Raw genomic sequence first — 15,928 nt, forward strand, 5'->3', positions numbered from 1 at the left:
CAATATGCTGTTTGAAGACACAGGAGAGGTCTTTCTGTGCTCTGGCACCTAGTTAGGGGAATGCTAGCTGTTTAGAGGTACAATTGCTGTCATTCCAATATTGTGTGAAAATGTGGTTGCTTATTAAAAACCTTTGGGGTCAAATTGGTTTTACACAAATCTGCAGATGTGAATGTTTTTAAATGATTTTAAACTATATTAACTGCTTTGATCTGTTTTCTTTTAACTTATTACATTGTTTGAGTGTTTTTGACCTTCCAAAATCATTTCTGTTGTTTGCATTACTTCACCCGTCTGTGGAAAGAAAACAAGAAGAATGCCAGTCTTCTCTAGGAAGGTAGTTGCAGATCTTTGGTAAATCTTGTATTAAACCACAGTTAGAGAGTTCGTGCCTGGTGAACTTCCACCAGGCAGATCAGCCAAAATGTAGAACAAAACACTCCTGGTTTGAAGGCAAACTGAAGAGTTTTATTACAATTTGGCCAAAAGGGATGCAAGTACTGAGTCACCACTCAAAAATGTACAAGTTTTTTTTTTCCGTGTCAGGAGCAACCGGAGTTGCTTCTGGAGAGAATTGGTCGTCTGCAAGGACGTTGCCCAGGGGACTCCCGGATGTTTTGGTGTTTTACCATCCTTGTGGGAGGCTTCTCTCATGTCCCCACATGGAGCTGGAGCTGATAGAGGGAGCTCATCTGCACTCTCTCCAGGTGGGATTCGAACCTGGCAGCCTTCAGGTCAGCAACCCAACCTTCAAGTCACAAGGCTTTTATCCCCTAGGCCACTGGAGGCTCCATGTACAAGATCGGAAGTCTATTTGCCCCCCCCCCTTAAGTAGGACCCTCTTTCCTGGTCTGGAAACAGACCCCTTGTCTTCCCCGTAATTACCCAAACCCTTTCCTTCCCCACAACTTCACCCTGGACACCACCTCTTCCACACCCTTGCCTATCCCTTAGCCACCCATTCCCTACTTTCCCTAACGTACCTTCCTGCCCTATCACTTCCCCTTAGTGTCATAATTGTAGTATCTTAGAAAGTTTATCAATAAAAATCATTTTTTTAAAATGTACAAGCACACCTTTCACAGCAAAATAGAAGACATTTATACATTCTTGACACTTCCTCCTGATTGCTGTGAAATGGGCCAACTAAAATACACACGGGGAATGGCTAGGAGTTTCCCTTTCATCACAGACAGGAAGAGGGGATCCCCATGGAGGGAAGAAGAATAGCTGATTTTTGGTTGGTTTAAAGGTCCAGTCCATTGCGGGACACCCCTGTGGAGGGCATGAAGCTGAAGAGGATGCTAATGTGTGTATACAGATGATTCCTTGATTGACTTGTGTCCAGTTCTGAAAAGACAAAGGTGCAAGGCACAGAAAATAAAAGGTGGTAATGCTGAATTTCCAGAGGCTTGGCTGTTCTTTTAAAAGACTAATTCATTCAGCTTTGTCTTAGCCTTCTCTTCCATGGGAACTATAAGCCTCTGGATATATTTGGCCAAGTAAACAGTATAAACACAACCCTGGTGATACCTACAATTTACTTAACAACCTAAAAGTTCTTGAACCACATGGCAGTTATCCTCCACCATTTAATGAGGTCACACAACCTTAACAATAAAAATTAACCAACTAATTGCACTACAAAAGAGTGAAATTGTCCCTTGACAATATAGCTAATAGTTATACCTTCACTATTGCAAAGGGAATTAGTAACAAGTAACCAATGATATCTATCTAGTTTGTTGTTATTCCCCACCATGATTTATAGAGAGTGACAGGTATGGGAACTATTTACTATGGCATTTTCAATACCAAAGGAAAATGCCATCAAATTATCACAATGTCCGCTTTGTCATGCTATAGCACAGAATGGCTGGGATCCTGTTGATGTACTATAACAATTGTACTTTTTGCAGGGTCATGCAGCCATGGTAAGAGAAGTCAGCTCTGGACAGCCTACTTCTATAGCATCTGAATTCCTTTGTGTCTACAGTATCATTTTCCTCCTGCCAACTCTGCCATAGCTATGGCAACATTATTCATTATAGTTATATCATTAGCTGTAGTCAATCATTAAGGTTCCACAATGTGGCAAGAGCCACAGAATACAAACAATGACATAGTTATATTTGTCTTTAATCAATTATTAGGATTCTATAATGATATGAAAACTGAAACTAAAGAAAATCAAATATTATGTATACCTGTTTGTACAAATAAATATTTGGGCCTTGACAAATGGTGGATAGACAGGAATCCCCAGTTTCTTTTTCTTTTATTTATTTTAACATTGGAAATCCTATTGAGAGTGATAAGACACGAAGAAAAGATAAGAGACCTGAATATGACAAAGGAATTTCTTAAGCTGAGAGCTTTTGCTGATGACTTAATGTTAGTGTTGGAGGAACCTCTGGAAAGTATGGGACTACTATTTAAAATATTGGAAGAATATGAAGAGGTTTCAGTATTTTAAATTAATAAAGAAAAGACAAAGATGTTAACAAAGAATCTGATAAAGAAGAGAATACACAAAAGAGATCTGGTTTCCAAGTAAAGAGGATATCTTTAAATTATTTTTTGTGGGTGTGGGTTGCTTGGTAGCTAGTAATGGTTGGTCTATAGGGGATTTTTATATTTAAAAAGTTATTATCAGCTGTTCTTCTATAGCACAGAACAGTCTTGCCCAATAATTTATCAAAACCTTTTTTCATCTTACATGCAACATACCAGTGGTGGTGTTGGCAGTGTAATTTGTTTCTTATTGCAGTTATGAATACATCACTATTCTGTAGTCTGTAAGAGTATAGAGTCTTACTTGGAATCTACATACCAGTGTTTCTCAACCTGAGGGTCAGGAACCCTTGGGGAAATTGTGAGGGGGGCTTCAGAGGGGTCGCCGGAGATCATCAGAAAACACACATTTCTGATGATCTTAGATTACCCCTTTGGCAGAGAAGGCTGAAGATCTCTCCGCCTGTCCTTTGTCCAATTCTATCATTGCTGGGATTCAAAAGGCTCTTTGATTGTAGGTGAACTGTAAATCCCAGCGACAACTCCCAAATGTCAAAGTCTATTTTCCCCAAACTCCACCAGTATTCACATTTGGGCATACAGTAGAGTCTCACTTATCCAAGCCTCACTTATCCAATCATCTGGATTATCCAAGCCATTTTTGTAGTCAATGTTTTAATATATCATGATATTTTGGTGCTAAATTCGTAAATACAGTAATTACAACATAATATTACTGCGTGTTGAACTAATTTTTCAGTCAAATGTGTTGTATAACATGATGTTTTGGCACTTAATTTGTACAATCATAACCTCATTTGATGTTTAATAGGCTTTTCCTTAATCCCTCCTTATTATCCAAGATATTCGCTTATCCAAGTTTCTGCTGGCCCGTTTAGCTTGGACAAGTGAGACTCTACTGTATTGGGTATTCATCCCAAGTTTGATCCAGATTCATCATTATTTGAGTCCACAATGGTTGTAGGTGAACTACAACTCAAAACTCAAGATCAATGACCACCAAACCCTTCCAGTATTTTCTGTTGGTCATGGGAGTTCTGTGTGCCAAGTTTGGTTCAATTCCATCATTGGTGGATTTCAGAATGCTCTTTGAATGTAAGTGAACTATAAATCCCAGCAATTACAACTCCCAAATGGCAAAATCAATCCTTTCCCAACCCCACCAGTATTCAAATTTGGGCGTATTTGGTATTTGTGCCAAATTTGGTCCAGTGAATGAAAATACATCCTGCAGATCAGATCTTTACATTACAATTCATAACAGTGGGAAAATTACAGTTATGAAGTAGCAACGAAAATAATTTTATGGTTGGGGGTCACCACAACATGAGGAATTGTATTAAGGAATCGCCGCATTAGGAAAGTTGAGAACCACTGCTACATACATTCACTTGCTGCAATATTGGGATGGCTCATTAAAAAGACTGGGGTGAAGTCAGCCCAGGAGACATTATGCAAACATTACTAGTCAACCAATAATTCCAGTGATCACCATCACCACCATTCCCCATTTTCACCCCCAAACTGGGGTGAAAATATCTGCACAATAAATTTGCAATAAAAAAGGAAATGTTTAAATGAAGGACCAGTTTCTCAATCCATGTGTATCTAAAATACTTTTTTAATCTTGCATAAATTCACAAATGATACAATATTGTAAGTATCTTTTAAACATACTGTACAATCATGTCAGTTAAATGTTTTACATCAAGGCACAGCACACCATATCTTACACATATACCTTGATAGGCAGCAATTGAGTGTAATCCCCGAGATTTGGCAGTATTGCCAAGATAAATAGCATGGGTCATATTTCACAGATATGCTACAAGATAAATAAATAAATAGATGCTGTCACATTTTATTTGAAATAGAACTGCATATAAAAAGAATATACAATAATTTAATTTGAATAATTATCTCGATATATATATTATGTAACAGAAGTGCTTTAATTTTAAAACAAAATATTTCTTTGATATTAGAAGGATGCAAAAATGAGTCTTTATACGGCCATCTTGATTTATGGAATAAAGTTGCTTTCAAGAGAAATTAAAAGGCGTTCGCTGCTCATTTTCATGGCAATCTGAAAGAAACCAAAAAGAGCCTATAAATACATGTTAATTCAGATTTCCTTTTAAATTCATAATTACCTAGTTACCAGATTGAAATATTAAAGGATAGGAGAAAAAAACACTATTATTAGGAAGCATGAAACAACTGCCTCAGACACCGAAAGGTGGAGAAGATGCGGTGCCTCATTTGATCTCCAGTCTTTCTTGTCTTCCAGAGGACAAAGCAGAATAGGCCACAAAGCTGAATCTACACCCTGTGAGCCACAGTTGCCTTCCTCTGGTGTATTTAGGAAAATGTTTGCAAAAAAAATAAAATAAAAACACGTTTTAGATAATAGATGTTTCACTTTACAACACTACAAAAATTCTTCTTTTCTCAAACAGCATTAATGTAAGTGGGCAGTGATAATTAGCATGATTAGATTTCATCAGCATTTAAATTAGTACATGTGGGGGGGGGGGTTCTTACCATCTGACAGTTCAAAGTGACAGGAAAATAGAATCGCAGGCAACAAAAAAAGGTTTTTGTGTGTGTCAGGAGTGGCTTGAGAAACTGCAAGTAGCTTCTGGTGTGAGATAATTAGCCATCTGCAAGGACATTGCCCAGGGGATGCCCGGATGTTTTGATGTTTTTACCATCCTTATGGGAGGTTTCTCTCATGTCCCTATATGGGGAACTGGAGCTGACAGAGGAAGCTCATCCACACTCTCCCCGGCAGTCCTATTGGCACAAGGGTTTAACCCATTGCACCATCGGGGGCTCCTAACAGAAAGCGTTATGAAAGCAAGACATCTCACACAGCACTGGTCTGGAGGACTCCCTTGGCAAAAATGAAGCAAATAGCTGCTCATAGGGATATGAAAAAGAATCTAGAGCTACACCAACAATTCTCAACTCTCACCCACTTTTTATCCTTTTTTGCCTGGCTGCCATTGTTCTCTGTCATCACTGCAATCAGAAACCAGGTGTTTATAGAAAATACCCTCATGCAGAACTCTTTCAGAAAGATGGAAGCATTTTGGAAGACAAAGGTCGAAATCCACTTGTCCATCTCACCTACAACAGGCTTACCAAGTCAATGACTTGCCAAGTTCTTATTCAATGGATCTAACTCTAGATGGAACTAACATCTGGATTTTGATCACAGCCTGCTTTCTATGCAGCAGTACCCTCGTTGATACTCTCCCCCTGCCCCCAGTGGGGCACAGATCAGGCAGAAACAGAAAATGCTGTGGTGACATGACAAAAAGGCAATGAGGAAATATAAAGATCATGGGAGCTAATTCTTGACTAAACAGGCAAGAGAAAAATACAAAATAAAGGAAAATGTAAAAATGCACAGAGAGTTGAATTATAAAAACAGAAGGGAGGCAGTGATGTGAGGTGATTAAAGCGGGATTTAGGAATCCTGGCTTTAATCCCCAGTGAGCCATGGGACTCAAGGATCAACCCTGAACCATACAAACTCCCTCAGAGGGCTTTGATTGTGAAGATGAAATAGGGAGGAGACCAGCAGATGTTGCCTTGAGTACACCACAAAAAAAGACAGAAAGGTGACTAATAAATTATAAATTAAAACAGCCTGTGAGATTTCACAAGTCACTTATGAAACTTTAAGTAGTCCAGGATTCCAAGATGTGAACAGATTAAGTTTATGAAAAACAATATAGTATTATAAATGAAACTACAAACTGCTTTCATTAGTTGTTAAGATTACAAATGACAACTCTGTAATTTGACCAGTTATTAATTCTGTTATGTTTGATATATTACTTTCCCCCAAAAAAATTGTATGCAGATCAATTTGATTCCACTCTTTAACATCCTTCCTAGGCCCCTTCCACCTAGCTGTATAAAATCCACATTGAGTTAGATTATATGGCAGTGTGGACTCAAATAATCCAGTTCAGATATTGTGGATTATCTGCCTTGATATTCTGGGTTACATGGCTGCGTGGAAGGGCCCTAAATGACTAATAGTTAAGATGGGAGGGGGTGAGACAACAGGAAGTAAGAGTAATCTACCCTTCAGAAGGAAAGTTCACTCCTGAAAGAGTTATCATGGAGAAAAGGTGTCTCCACTGAAGGTTTCTCTTCAATCCCTGTTTCCACAAAAGGCCATTTTTTAAAAAAAATCCAATTATCACAGGGACAGAAAGTGAGGTGAAATCTCCTGAACAGGGGCACAGACAGCAAAGACCACAGGGGTGTTAACCCTTCCCTATGCTATCCAAAGCTAAAAGATAGATGATAGATAGATGGAGATACACTTAAAAATATACCTGTTCCAATTTACATACAAATTCCACTTTAAAACAAACCTACAAAACCAAACTTTTTCGTAACTTGGGGACTGCTTGTCCATCCCTGTGAAGTAGCTGCAAGTTACCTTGCAAAAAAAAAAGCTCCTACACACACTAGTAAATACTAAATTTTAAATGTTACCACTACCCCTTACACACACACACACAGTAAATTTGTGAAACCTACAAGTAATTTTTGATAGGGCAGTGGCAGCTTAGCAGAGTGTCAACATTGAGCAAAAGGGGGGGGGGGTAGCAGCCTACACTGATTTCCAATAGCAGAGTTACTGGTATTAGCCCCAAGTAGAGACACAGCAGTTCAACAGCAGCCATGGATGACCACATGGCATGTTGGTCAGGTGTTGCAAAGGAGGGGTGAGCAAAGTGCATTTTGTGGGTCAGATATAGCTCTAAGGGATGCTTTTGTAGGCCCACAAGGTTCAAAAACAAAAATTGTAAGTAATTCCCAGATCGTTTTTTGTTTTAAAGGTCGCTCCTGGGCCTAAAATGGCCAAATAGGAATCAAAAGCATAGTGAAACTGCCCCCTCCCCACCTGGGGCAAAATAAAAGAGAATTTCTGTAAACAAAGAAGGATGCAGCTTTTCAAAGTCTCCTAAACAGCCATGTAACTTTCTAATCCTCAGCAGTTGCCTACCCCTATTTTATAGGAACCAAATGAAATCCTTATCCTAGACCAGTGGTTCTCAACCTGGGGTCCCCAGATGTTTTTTGCCTACAACTCCCAGAAATCCCAGCCAGTTTACTAGCTGTTAGGATTTCTGTAAGTTGATGGCCACAAACTTCTGGGTACCCCAGGTTGAGAACCACTGTCCTAGAAATTTTATTTTTTTATTGTCAATGAAGTTCATTGTTTATACAGTCAGTCCTCTGTGTCCATGGATTCTGCATTCACGGATTCTACCATCCACATCTTGAAAATATTCCTAAAAATAATAATCCCTAAAAGCAAAATTTGATTTTGTCATTTTATACAAGGGACAGCATTGTATATATCAGAACTTGGGCAGCCATGGGTTTTTATATCTATGGAGAGCCCAGCACTTTACTTTCCCCTGCAACCAAGGACTGGAAATCTGCAACACTGACAATTGCCAAAGGCTATTGTGCATTTACCATATTCCAGGGGGTCATTCAGGAGATTACATCTGCACATTTCTTCTTCGCCTGCCAAAACCTTTTGATCCAACATTGGTAGGTACAAAGTTGTTCTTGCCCACTCCTCCTGACCTACTCAGGAAGTCTGCCAAGCGATGGGTCACACAGGTAGCTGTGTTACATCCTCTCTTCTGTGCTGTAACGCTGCTTTTACAAAGAAACAAATAAGAATTAAGATCTGAAATCCTTATTTCAGCACCAGATAATTTATAAATAGAGAAGGACCTTGGGGTGTTTTGAAAGAACAGGATAATTTATCCTCAAGCTCCTTTCTCATAAGCAATGCTTTGGAATTCAGTAGCTCTGTTCCAAAGGATCCAGGGGCAAATAAGTGCCCCTGAACAGCTGTATGGTCTAATTACTTAAAAGTGAACGATACTGTTTTAGTGGTAGTTGACTAGGAAGCAAAGTATGGTTTGCCTTGTAACTATGAGGTGTAGGCAACAGGTTGATCAATAGATATTAATCAAGATCATGAGGAATATTTAGATCCCCATTCAATGCTACCTGCAAAGAGGGAGGCAACAGTAGGAAAGAGCTAATATTTTTATAACTGGACAAAGAAAACCGAGTTTATCACCATAGGAAACTATGGGATACTAGGTTAGACAGGCAAGTATCTCATCAAGTCACTTTTCTTGCATTCTTATCCAATAATAACTAAGTACGGTACTGTGAATTCTCATTACTTGCAATAGACAATTGAGAATACCCAGCACTTACTCTTGTCTGGGCCAATTTGATTAAAAACAATATTTCAATGTATTTTCTGATTACAAAACAAATATAACTTGAAAATCCAGGTCAGAACTTAGATAAGGTACTTGTTGGATTAAAAATCCCAGAATTATCTTAGCCACAGTTCTCTCCCAAAAGCAACTTTCCCAAGATTACATTCAATTCATGAATTCAACCAATATAAAATGACTCCTTCACTTAACATAGATTTATGCAAATGGAAGAGAACAATTAAATAGAAATGAAAAAATAAAATTCTTACCTGGACAAATTCAAACTCAAATGTAGCTTTTGTAACTGGATAGCATTTCTATTAATTGCAACTCACCTACAGTACTTCTACAAAAATGATACTGAATGACTACAAATTGAAAGGCCTATGCCATTAAGGTCAATGGAGGCTTTCCAGCTAACTTAACAGAAATAAATCTGCCACCCTACCTAGTTAATGTTGTGTATTTTCAAAAACAGTTTATTCAAGGTGTTGTCGAAGGCTTTTGTGGCCAGAATCATTGGGTTGCTGTGAGTTTTCCGGACTGTATGGCCATGTTCCAGAAGCATTCCCTTCTGACGTTTCACCCACATCTATGGCAGGCATCCTCAAAGGTTGTGAGGTTTGTAGGAAACTAGGCAAGTGGGGTTTATATATCAGTGGAATGTTCTGGGTGGGAAAAAGAACTCCTGTCTATTTAAGACAAGTGTGAATGTTGCAATTGATTATTTTGATTAGGATTGAATAGCCTTATAGCTTCAAAGCCTGTCTGCTTCCTGCCTGGGAGAATCCTTTGTTGGGAGGTGATTAGGTGGCCACTCAAAAACAGGGGAATTCCGGACAAGAAACAATCAGAGCCAGATATTCCACAGACATATAAACCCCACTTGCCTAGTGTCCTACAAACTTCACAACCTCTGAGGATGCCTCCCATAGATGTGGGTGAAATGTCAGGAAAGAATGCTTCTGGACAGCCTGGGAAACTCACAGCAATCCAGTTGATCCAAGCATTTGGCAAGAGCTGTGTCCAAGAACAATTGAACTCTATGTAGGAAAAAAATGTTTAAAATCACTGAACAATTAGGAGAAATAGACCTAATCCTTATAGAAAAATAGGTTTATTGAACAGTGGTATGGTCAGGCATGAAAGAAACATTTATTTATTTAGTACATTAAGTAGCCAGAAATCAAAACATCATTATTATTGTTATTATTATTATTATTGGAAAATAAACATCTGAGAAAAACTTCAAAGCAATGATTCTTATTCGGCTTAATCTGGCAGGTGCTTTTCCCTCTAATTCAGGTATGTACAAACTTGGGCCCTGCGGGTGTTTTGGACTTCAACTCCCACCATTCCTGACAGCCTCAGGCCCCTTCCTTTTCCCCCTCAGCCGCTTAAGCGAATGTCAGGAATGGTGGGAGTTGAAGTCCAAAACACCCGCAGGGCCCAAGTTTGCCCATGCCTGCTCTCATCACAGCCTAGCTCACTATCCTGTGATGTCTGTGTGTCATGGACACTTGAAATTATTCCACTTTAAAAAAAGATTCAAAAGAACAGAGCAAAGTTAGCAACCAAGGTTAGATCCACATGCATCAAGTTGTAGGAAGGGGGTGAGGGTAGTTGTTTAAAAAGCAGGGGCAAGGGGAGAGGGCAGTGGAAGGCGCCCGATCTAGTTGCTTCCGAGGAGGGCCTCCTGGTAGTTTGCCAAGCGTTCAGTGTCCAGCTCAGTCAAGGCATTCCTCTTCTTGCCAGGCGTCCCTGCCCCGACGTCCGTGCGCGGGTAGGTCTGCATTTTGTGAAGCTCCTGCGACAGTTTGCCCAGCACGCACGTACTCAGGTTGGCACAGCGCTTGGAAATGGGTCTCCTGTCCAGGCTGCAGGGAGGGGAAGACATGCCCAACAAAGTAACAGGAGACAAACCATGCGCAGAAACAAGTCATGCCCCTTATGGGATCCATACCAGCCCCAACAACCATCGCCAAGAGGAAACAAGTGCCCCTTCCCACCCAAAATGAAGGAAGACACCCACAAAATGCAGTCCAAACAGGAGGTCAAGGCAACAACCCCAGGGTAACCATGCAAAGGGAAGGAGAAGAGGCCCGAAGGGAGAGGGATCCACTGATGCTCCAATCAGGCACATTGAGGGGAGTTCAGGACTATGCGTCCTAGTGTCAGGGCATGCGAGGCCTCATTCTCCATCATGCATGGCAGGGTGGGGAAGGGTGTCCAATGTCCATGGCAACCAGTGCAGTGGCAAGGCTCGGCCGGAGGGGGGCGCTGCGTGCAAGGAGATTCTCCAGCCCACAGGCGTCATGTCGCGACAGGAGAAGACCAAAAAAAAGGTAGGAAGGGACCTTTCTCTTTGGGAGGGTGGAATAACATCAAGACGTACCTCTTGCTGGGCCACTTTTTAGTTTTTTTTAGTATTACTACAACCCCCTTTTGTTCAACTCCAAGGCCTTGGTGAATGGTTTCCAAAAGGAGAAAAAGAACTGGGTCGTAAGGCAGTCACCTCTCAGCAAAAACCCAACCCTTTAGTGGGGGAGTTTCCAGTGGAGGAGGCTGAGGAGGGGGTGGAAGGCAGGCCGCGCTTTGCGGCGCCAGAGGGGAGGAGGGCAAAGGAGAGGGAGCCCCCGCCCAGCCCTGAGGGGTCCGAAGACCCAACCCTCCTCCTCCGCCGCCCCCCCCCCCCCAAGACCCCGCTCCCTCCCTACCTGTTCGCCTCGCTGGCCTGCTCCAGCTCCTCCGCCGTCATCTGCACGTACTCCTTCACCAGCGCGTTGAGGAGCCGGCGCGCTTCGTAGTCACCCAAAGCGCCCCGGTCTGTCACGGGCTCTAAGCCGGGTCTGGGGGAGGGAAAGAGGGAAAGGGAAAGGGGGTAAAGGAGGGAAAGGGATGGTGAAGGGATGGAGAAGGAAAGGGAAAGGAAGGAAGGGAAGAAGGAAAAGGAAGAGAAAAGAAAGGAACAAAGGTAAGGAAAGGGAGGGAGGGAGGGAGAAAGGGGATAACCAGAGAAAGTCACGCTTTGGGGCACTATCGTTTTGGGAGGAAGGGGGCATTTCCCCACACTGGTCCTGGTGTACACGCGTGTGATGCGTTCACACAAACTCTCCTTCTTTCCCCCTCTCCTTCCCTATGCTGCTGAACCGCGCCTTCCTCCGGACCCCTCTTCCTCCGCATTCACCTTCACTAACCCCGAATGGATGAGATGCCCAGCTTTCTTTCCTTTGTGAAACGGATGCCCCAGCTTCTTCTTTTCTAACCTGTTCGTCCGTCTCTGCTTTTGGATGGGGATTTTTTTTTTACCGCGCCAGAAGCGACTGCTTCTGGGGTGAGAGAATTGGCCGTCTGCAAGGACGGTGCCCAGGGGACGCCAGGATGTTTGATGTTTTACCATCCTGTGGGAGGCTTCTCTCATGTCCCCGCATGGGGAGCTGGAGATGACAGAAGAGGAACCAGGGATTCCAACCTTTCGGTCAGCAGTCTTGCCGGCACATTGCGCCACTGGGGGCTCCTGGAAGGGGATTAACCTAGTACATTCCCTGCCGGAGACTCTCCTCCTCTGGTGGCTCGTAGACACCGCAAAAGCATCAGGCTTCAAGGGCCAAGGTTCCTAGGTTTGGTAGGGGGTCCCCTCTGGCATCTCCCTTTCCTCTAGACCCCCAGGACTCGGGTTAGTGGAGTTCCTCCTCCTCCTCCTCCCCTTCCCCTGGCCCTCCCCTCCCTCTCTCGGGCCTGATGGGACGCGGCGTCGCTGTCTCCCGCCCCGCCTCTCCTTACCTCAGCGGGACCGCTTGGTAGCTCTCCATCTGGCAGGCCACCAAGGCGTAGACGGCGAGGAAAGAGGACAGCTTGAGCATGGCCATGGCGCTCGCCCTGCAAGACAGGCTCCCTTGAGAACAGGCTCCCACCGCAGAGCTGCCCCCCACCCCCACCCCCACCCGCGCAGATCCCGGGGAGTGGGCGCGAAGAAGCCCCAAGGGCTCTTTGGAGGAAGGGAACTCAGAGCCGCCTTCTCTTCCCTTTGGTTCGTGAGTCTGGGCTGCAGAAGAAATGGATGCGGTTGAACACCGCTTGAACCGCCTTGCCTCAAGGCCAAGGAATCGTGCGAGTTGGAGTTGGCTGGATCTACACTCCCAGGATCTGATCCCAGATTATCTGCTTTGAACTGGATTATATAAACCTCCACAGCCAGATAATCTGGGATAAACATCATTTGGGATCAGATCCTGGGATATAGGGCAGTGTCCATCCATCTTTAGCTCTATCTGCCCAAGAGTGTTGCTGCCTCACCAAACTCCAAATTCCAAAATTTCATCGCCATCGCCCTGACAGTCCAAGTGGCGTCAGACTGCATTCATTCCGCAGTGTAGATGCCCCCCACCCCCTTGGATATAGAAATGATTTAGAAAGAGTCCAAATCGTAACTCTTTTGGATAGGTGTTATTTTCTCAAGGGATTCAGATCAAATGATTCAACAGATGGAGAACAATAGGTTGCTGTAAGTTTTCCGAGCTGTATGGCTATGTTCCCGAAGCATTCTCTCCTGACGTTTCGCCTGCATCTATGGCAGGCATCCTCAGAGGTTGTGAGATCTGTTGGAAACTAGGCAAGTGATGGAGAACAATTTGGTCAAACCTTGCATTTGTGTGTGTCTTTCTGTCTATAGTGAACGTGTGTATGCTTTGTGTCCTGCATGAAATATCTGAAAAAAAATCCCATCAGAAAGCGGTCCAACGCGTCGTATTGTATGTGTGTGTATTTAAAGCGACGATTGACTAGAAAACCTATACCTTTCGTTCGAAAATGCTTTTTAAGTCAGGAGCGTTGAGAATATGATGGTGAAACGAAGGACGCTGAAGATTATTTGGCAAAAATGTAAAAACTGAAAGGGTGAGTTCTATATTTAAATAAAAACAAATTATATTCAGTCGCTTTAGATAGACCAGAATTATTTCTGTCCCCTGCACACACACGCGCGCACACGTACAGAAATGTGCAAGCTTTTCCAAATATACCACATTAAAATATGTATTATCTTTAAATATACATATTTCCATCTATTTCCTTCTCAAGATGCGTTTCTAAGACAAGTTGCTGTCCCCAGGGTTCCGTTTTATGCACCTGACAAAGGGGATGAGTTTCCACGTGTGTGTGTGTGTGTGTGTGTGTGTGTGTGTGTGTGTGTGTGTGTATGTATGTGTGTGTGTGTGTGTGTGTATATAAATATTCTGTAAGATCACCCTAAGTTTTTCTCTGGTATGTTTTTTAATCTGTCGTCTCTGAATAAAATAAAAAAGATTGTTGTATCCCAAAGTAACATAAAATTAGATTTTTTTTCCTGCAAATTATATACATATTATTTTACATTCTTCCCTAATGTGACCAAGAAAAGCAGGCATCTGTTGAAGATCAAGGGCCAAACGGGGTGCAAAGAGGAGTGGGTGCAACACTTCCCAGCTCTTAGAATAAACTCTTTTTCTAGCTGGGTTGCTGAGAGTTTTCCGGGCTATATGGCCATGTTGCAGAAGCATTCCCTCCTGACGTTTCGCCTACATCTATGGCAGGCATCCTCAGAGGTTGTGAGGTTTGTAGGAAACTAGGCAAGTGGGGTTTATATATCTGTGGAAGGTGCAGGGTGGGAGAAAGAACTCTTGTCTGTTGGAGGCAAGTGTGAATGTTGCAATTAATCACAGTTTCAAAGCCTGGCTGATTCCAGCCTCGGAGAATCCTTTGTTGGGAGGTGTTAACTGGACCTGATTGTTTCCAGTCTGGAATTCCCCTGTTTTCAGAGTGTTGTTCTTTATTTACTGTCCTGATTCTAGAGTTGTTTTAAATACTGGTAGCCAGATTTTGCTCATTTTCATGGTTTCCTTCTTTCTGTTGAAATTATCCACATGCTTGTGGATTTCAGTGGCTTCGCAGTGTAGTCTGACATGGTGCTGGTTAGAGAGGTCCAGCATTTCTGTGTTCTCAGATAATATGCTGTGTCCAGGTTGGTTCATCAAGTGCTCTGCTATGGCTGACTTCTCTGGCTGAGTATTTTCCTAGCGCCTGCCTTCTCCTTCTGACAGCATACACTCGTGCCGTTTCCCAAAATGACAGGCTATGTTCGTCCCTCAAACCCGAGAACATTCACTCTATCCAAACAAGATGAAGACGTCATAAGAAGACGTCATAAGGAGCCTTGGCATCCCTGAATGGCAGCCTCAAACCCCAAGTCTACCACTTTGCCTGGGAGTCAATGCCATTGAACTCACTTCTGAGTCCCTAGCTTTCCAGTGTCAGACTTGCATGCTCTCCGACTCTCAGGGTGCATCTACACTGTGGAATTAATGCAGTTTGACACCATTTGAACTGCCATGGCTCAGTGCTATGGAATCAAGAGAGTTGCAGCTTCACAAGGTCTTTCTTTAGCCTTCTCTGCCTAAGGGTGCAGGTGCCTCGCCAAGTACAAAGCCCAGGATCCCATAGCAGCTCAAGTGGTGTCAAACTGCCTTAATTCTACAGTGCAGATGCGCCCTGAGAAGGGCTTCCAGCACGCACCTGACTAGTCCGATGGGTTGAGAGGGCAAATAAGAGAGAGAAAGGGCTTACCTTCCGACTTCGTTGGGGAAGAAGAGTAAGTAAGGCGGCGTAGTGGAGTCCCCTCGTGTGTGTTTCCAAATCGTGATGGTCTTGGGTGCCCAAGGACCCCCTTTTTATATCTGCCGCCAGGATGAAAGTGTGTAGGCGTCCGACCGGCCCCCGGCCAGCCAATCAGCACCTCCGGCATCCCTCTCGAGCCAATCCACGCCTGACCACGAAACCCCAATTCCTGAATGACGTCATCGCCCAGTCACCGAGTGTGTTCCATTCACAAAAAAATTGCCAGTCATTTAGGCACAGCTGATAGGCTCATTTGCATTGAGGTCATCGAACGCCGAAGGAGGGAAAGGGGTGGGGGGGGGGGGAGAGGAAAAAACTGGAGGGGAGGGGGGCATATCGGAGGATTAATGGCATTAATTAATTAATGAAATTGTCCCAGCCACGTATGATATGTAGGCCACCCCATATCCCCCCCCCCCTTGGAGGGCCACGCTCTCTTTTTAATGGACACACTC

At 43.2% G+C, this 15,928-nt stretch overlaps 1 protein-coding gene across 3 annotated transcripts; it reads right to left on the reverse strand.

Moving 5' to 3' along the window:
* Positions 1 to 4,138: 4,138 nt before the first annotated feature.
* Positions 4,139 to 15,581, reverse strand: calcb (calcitonin related polypeptide beta). 3 transcript variants are annotated; one of them, XM_008107241.3, is made up of 5 exons: positions 15,423 to 15,581; positions 12,606 to 12,701; positions 11,540 to 11,671; positions 8,050 to 8,235; positions 4,139 to 4,621 (listed from the first exon to the last, which is right to left on the reverse strand). In XM_008107241.3, the coding sequence occupies exons 2-4, from the start codon at positions 12,689 to 12,691 to the stop codon at positions 8,076 to 8,078; spliced, it is 378 nt and encodes a 125-aa protein (XP_008105448.1). In that variant the 5' UTR covers positions 12,692 to 12,701; positions 15,423 to 15,581; the 3' UTR covers positions 4,139 to 4,621; positions 8,050 to 8,075. The 3 variants fall into 3 exon arrangements, with proteins under 3 accessions (XP_008105448.1, XP_008105441.1, XP_003214782.1); XM_008107234.3 differs by having other exon boundaries at positions 8,050 to 8,238; XM_003214734.4 differs by lacking the exons at positions 4,139 to 4,621; positions 8,050 to 8,235 and adding an exon at positions 9,921 to 10,699 and having other exon boundaries at positions 15,423 to 15,580.
* Positions 15,582 to 15,928: the final 347 nt, after the last annotated feature.

The sequence above is a fragment of the Anolis carolinensis genome, chromosome 1 (genome assembly GCF_035594765.1).
Source record: "Anolis carolinensis isolate JA03-04 chromosome 1, rAnoCar3.1.pri, whole genome shotgun sequence".
Taxonomy (NCBI): domain Eukaryota; kingdom Metazoa; phylum Chordata; class Lepidosauria; order Squamata; family Dactyloidae; genus Anolis; species Anolis carolinensis.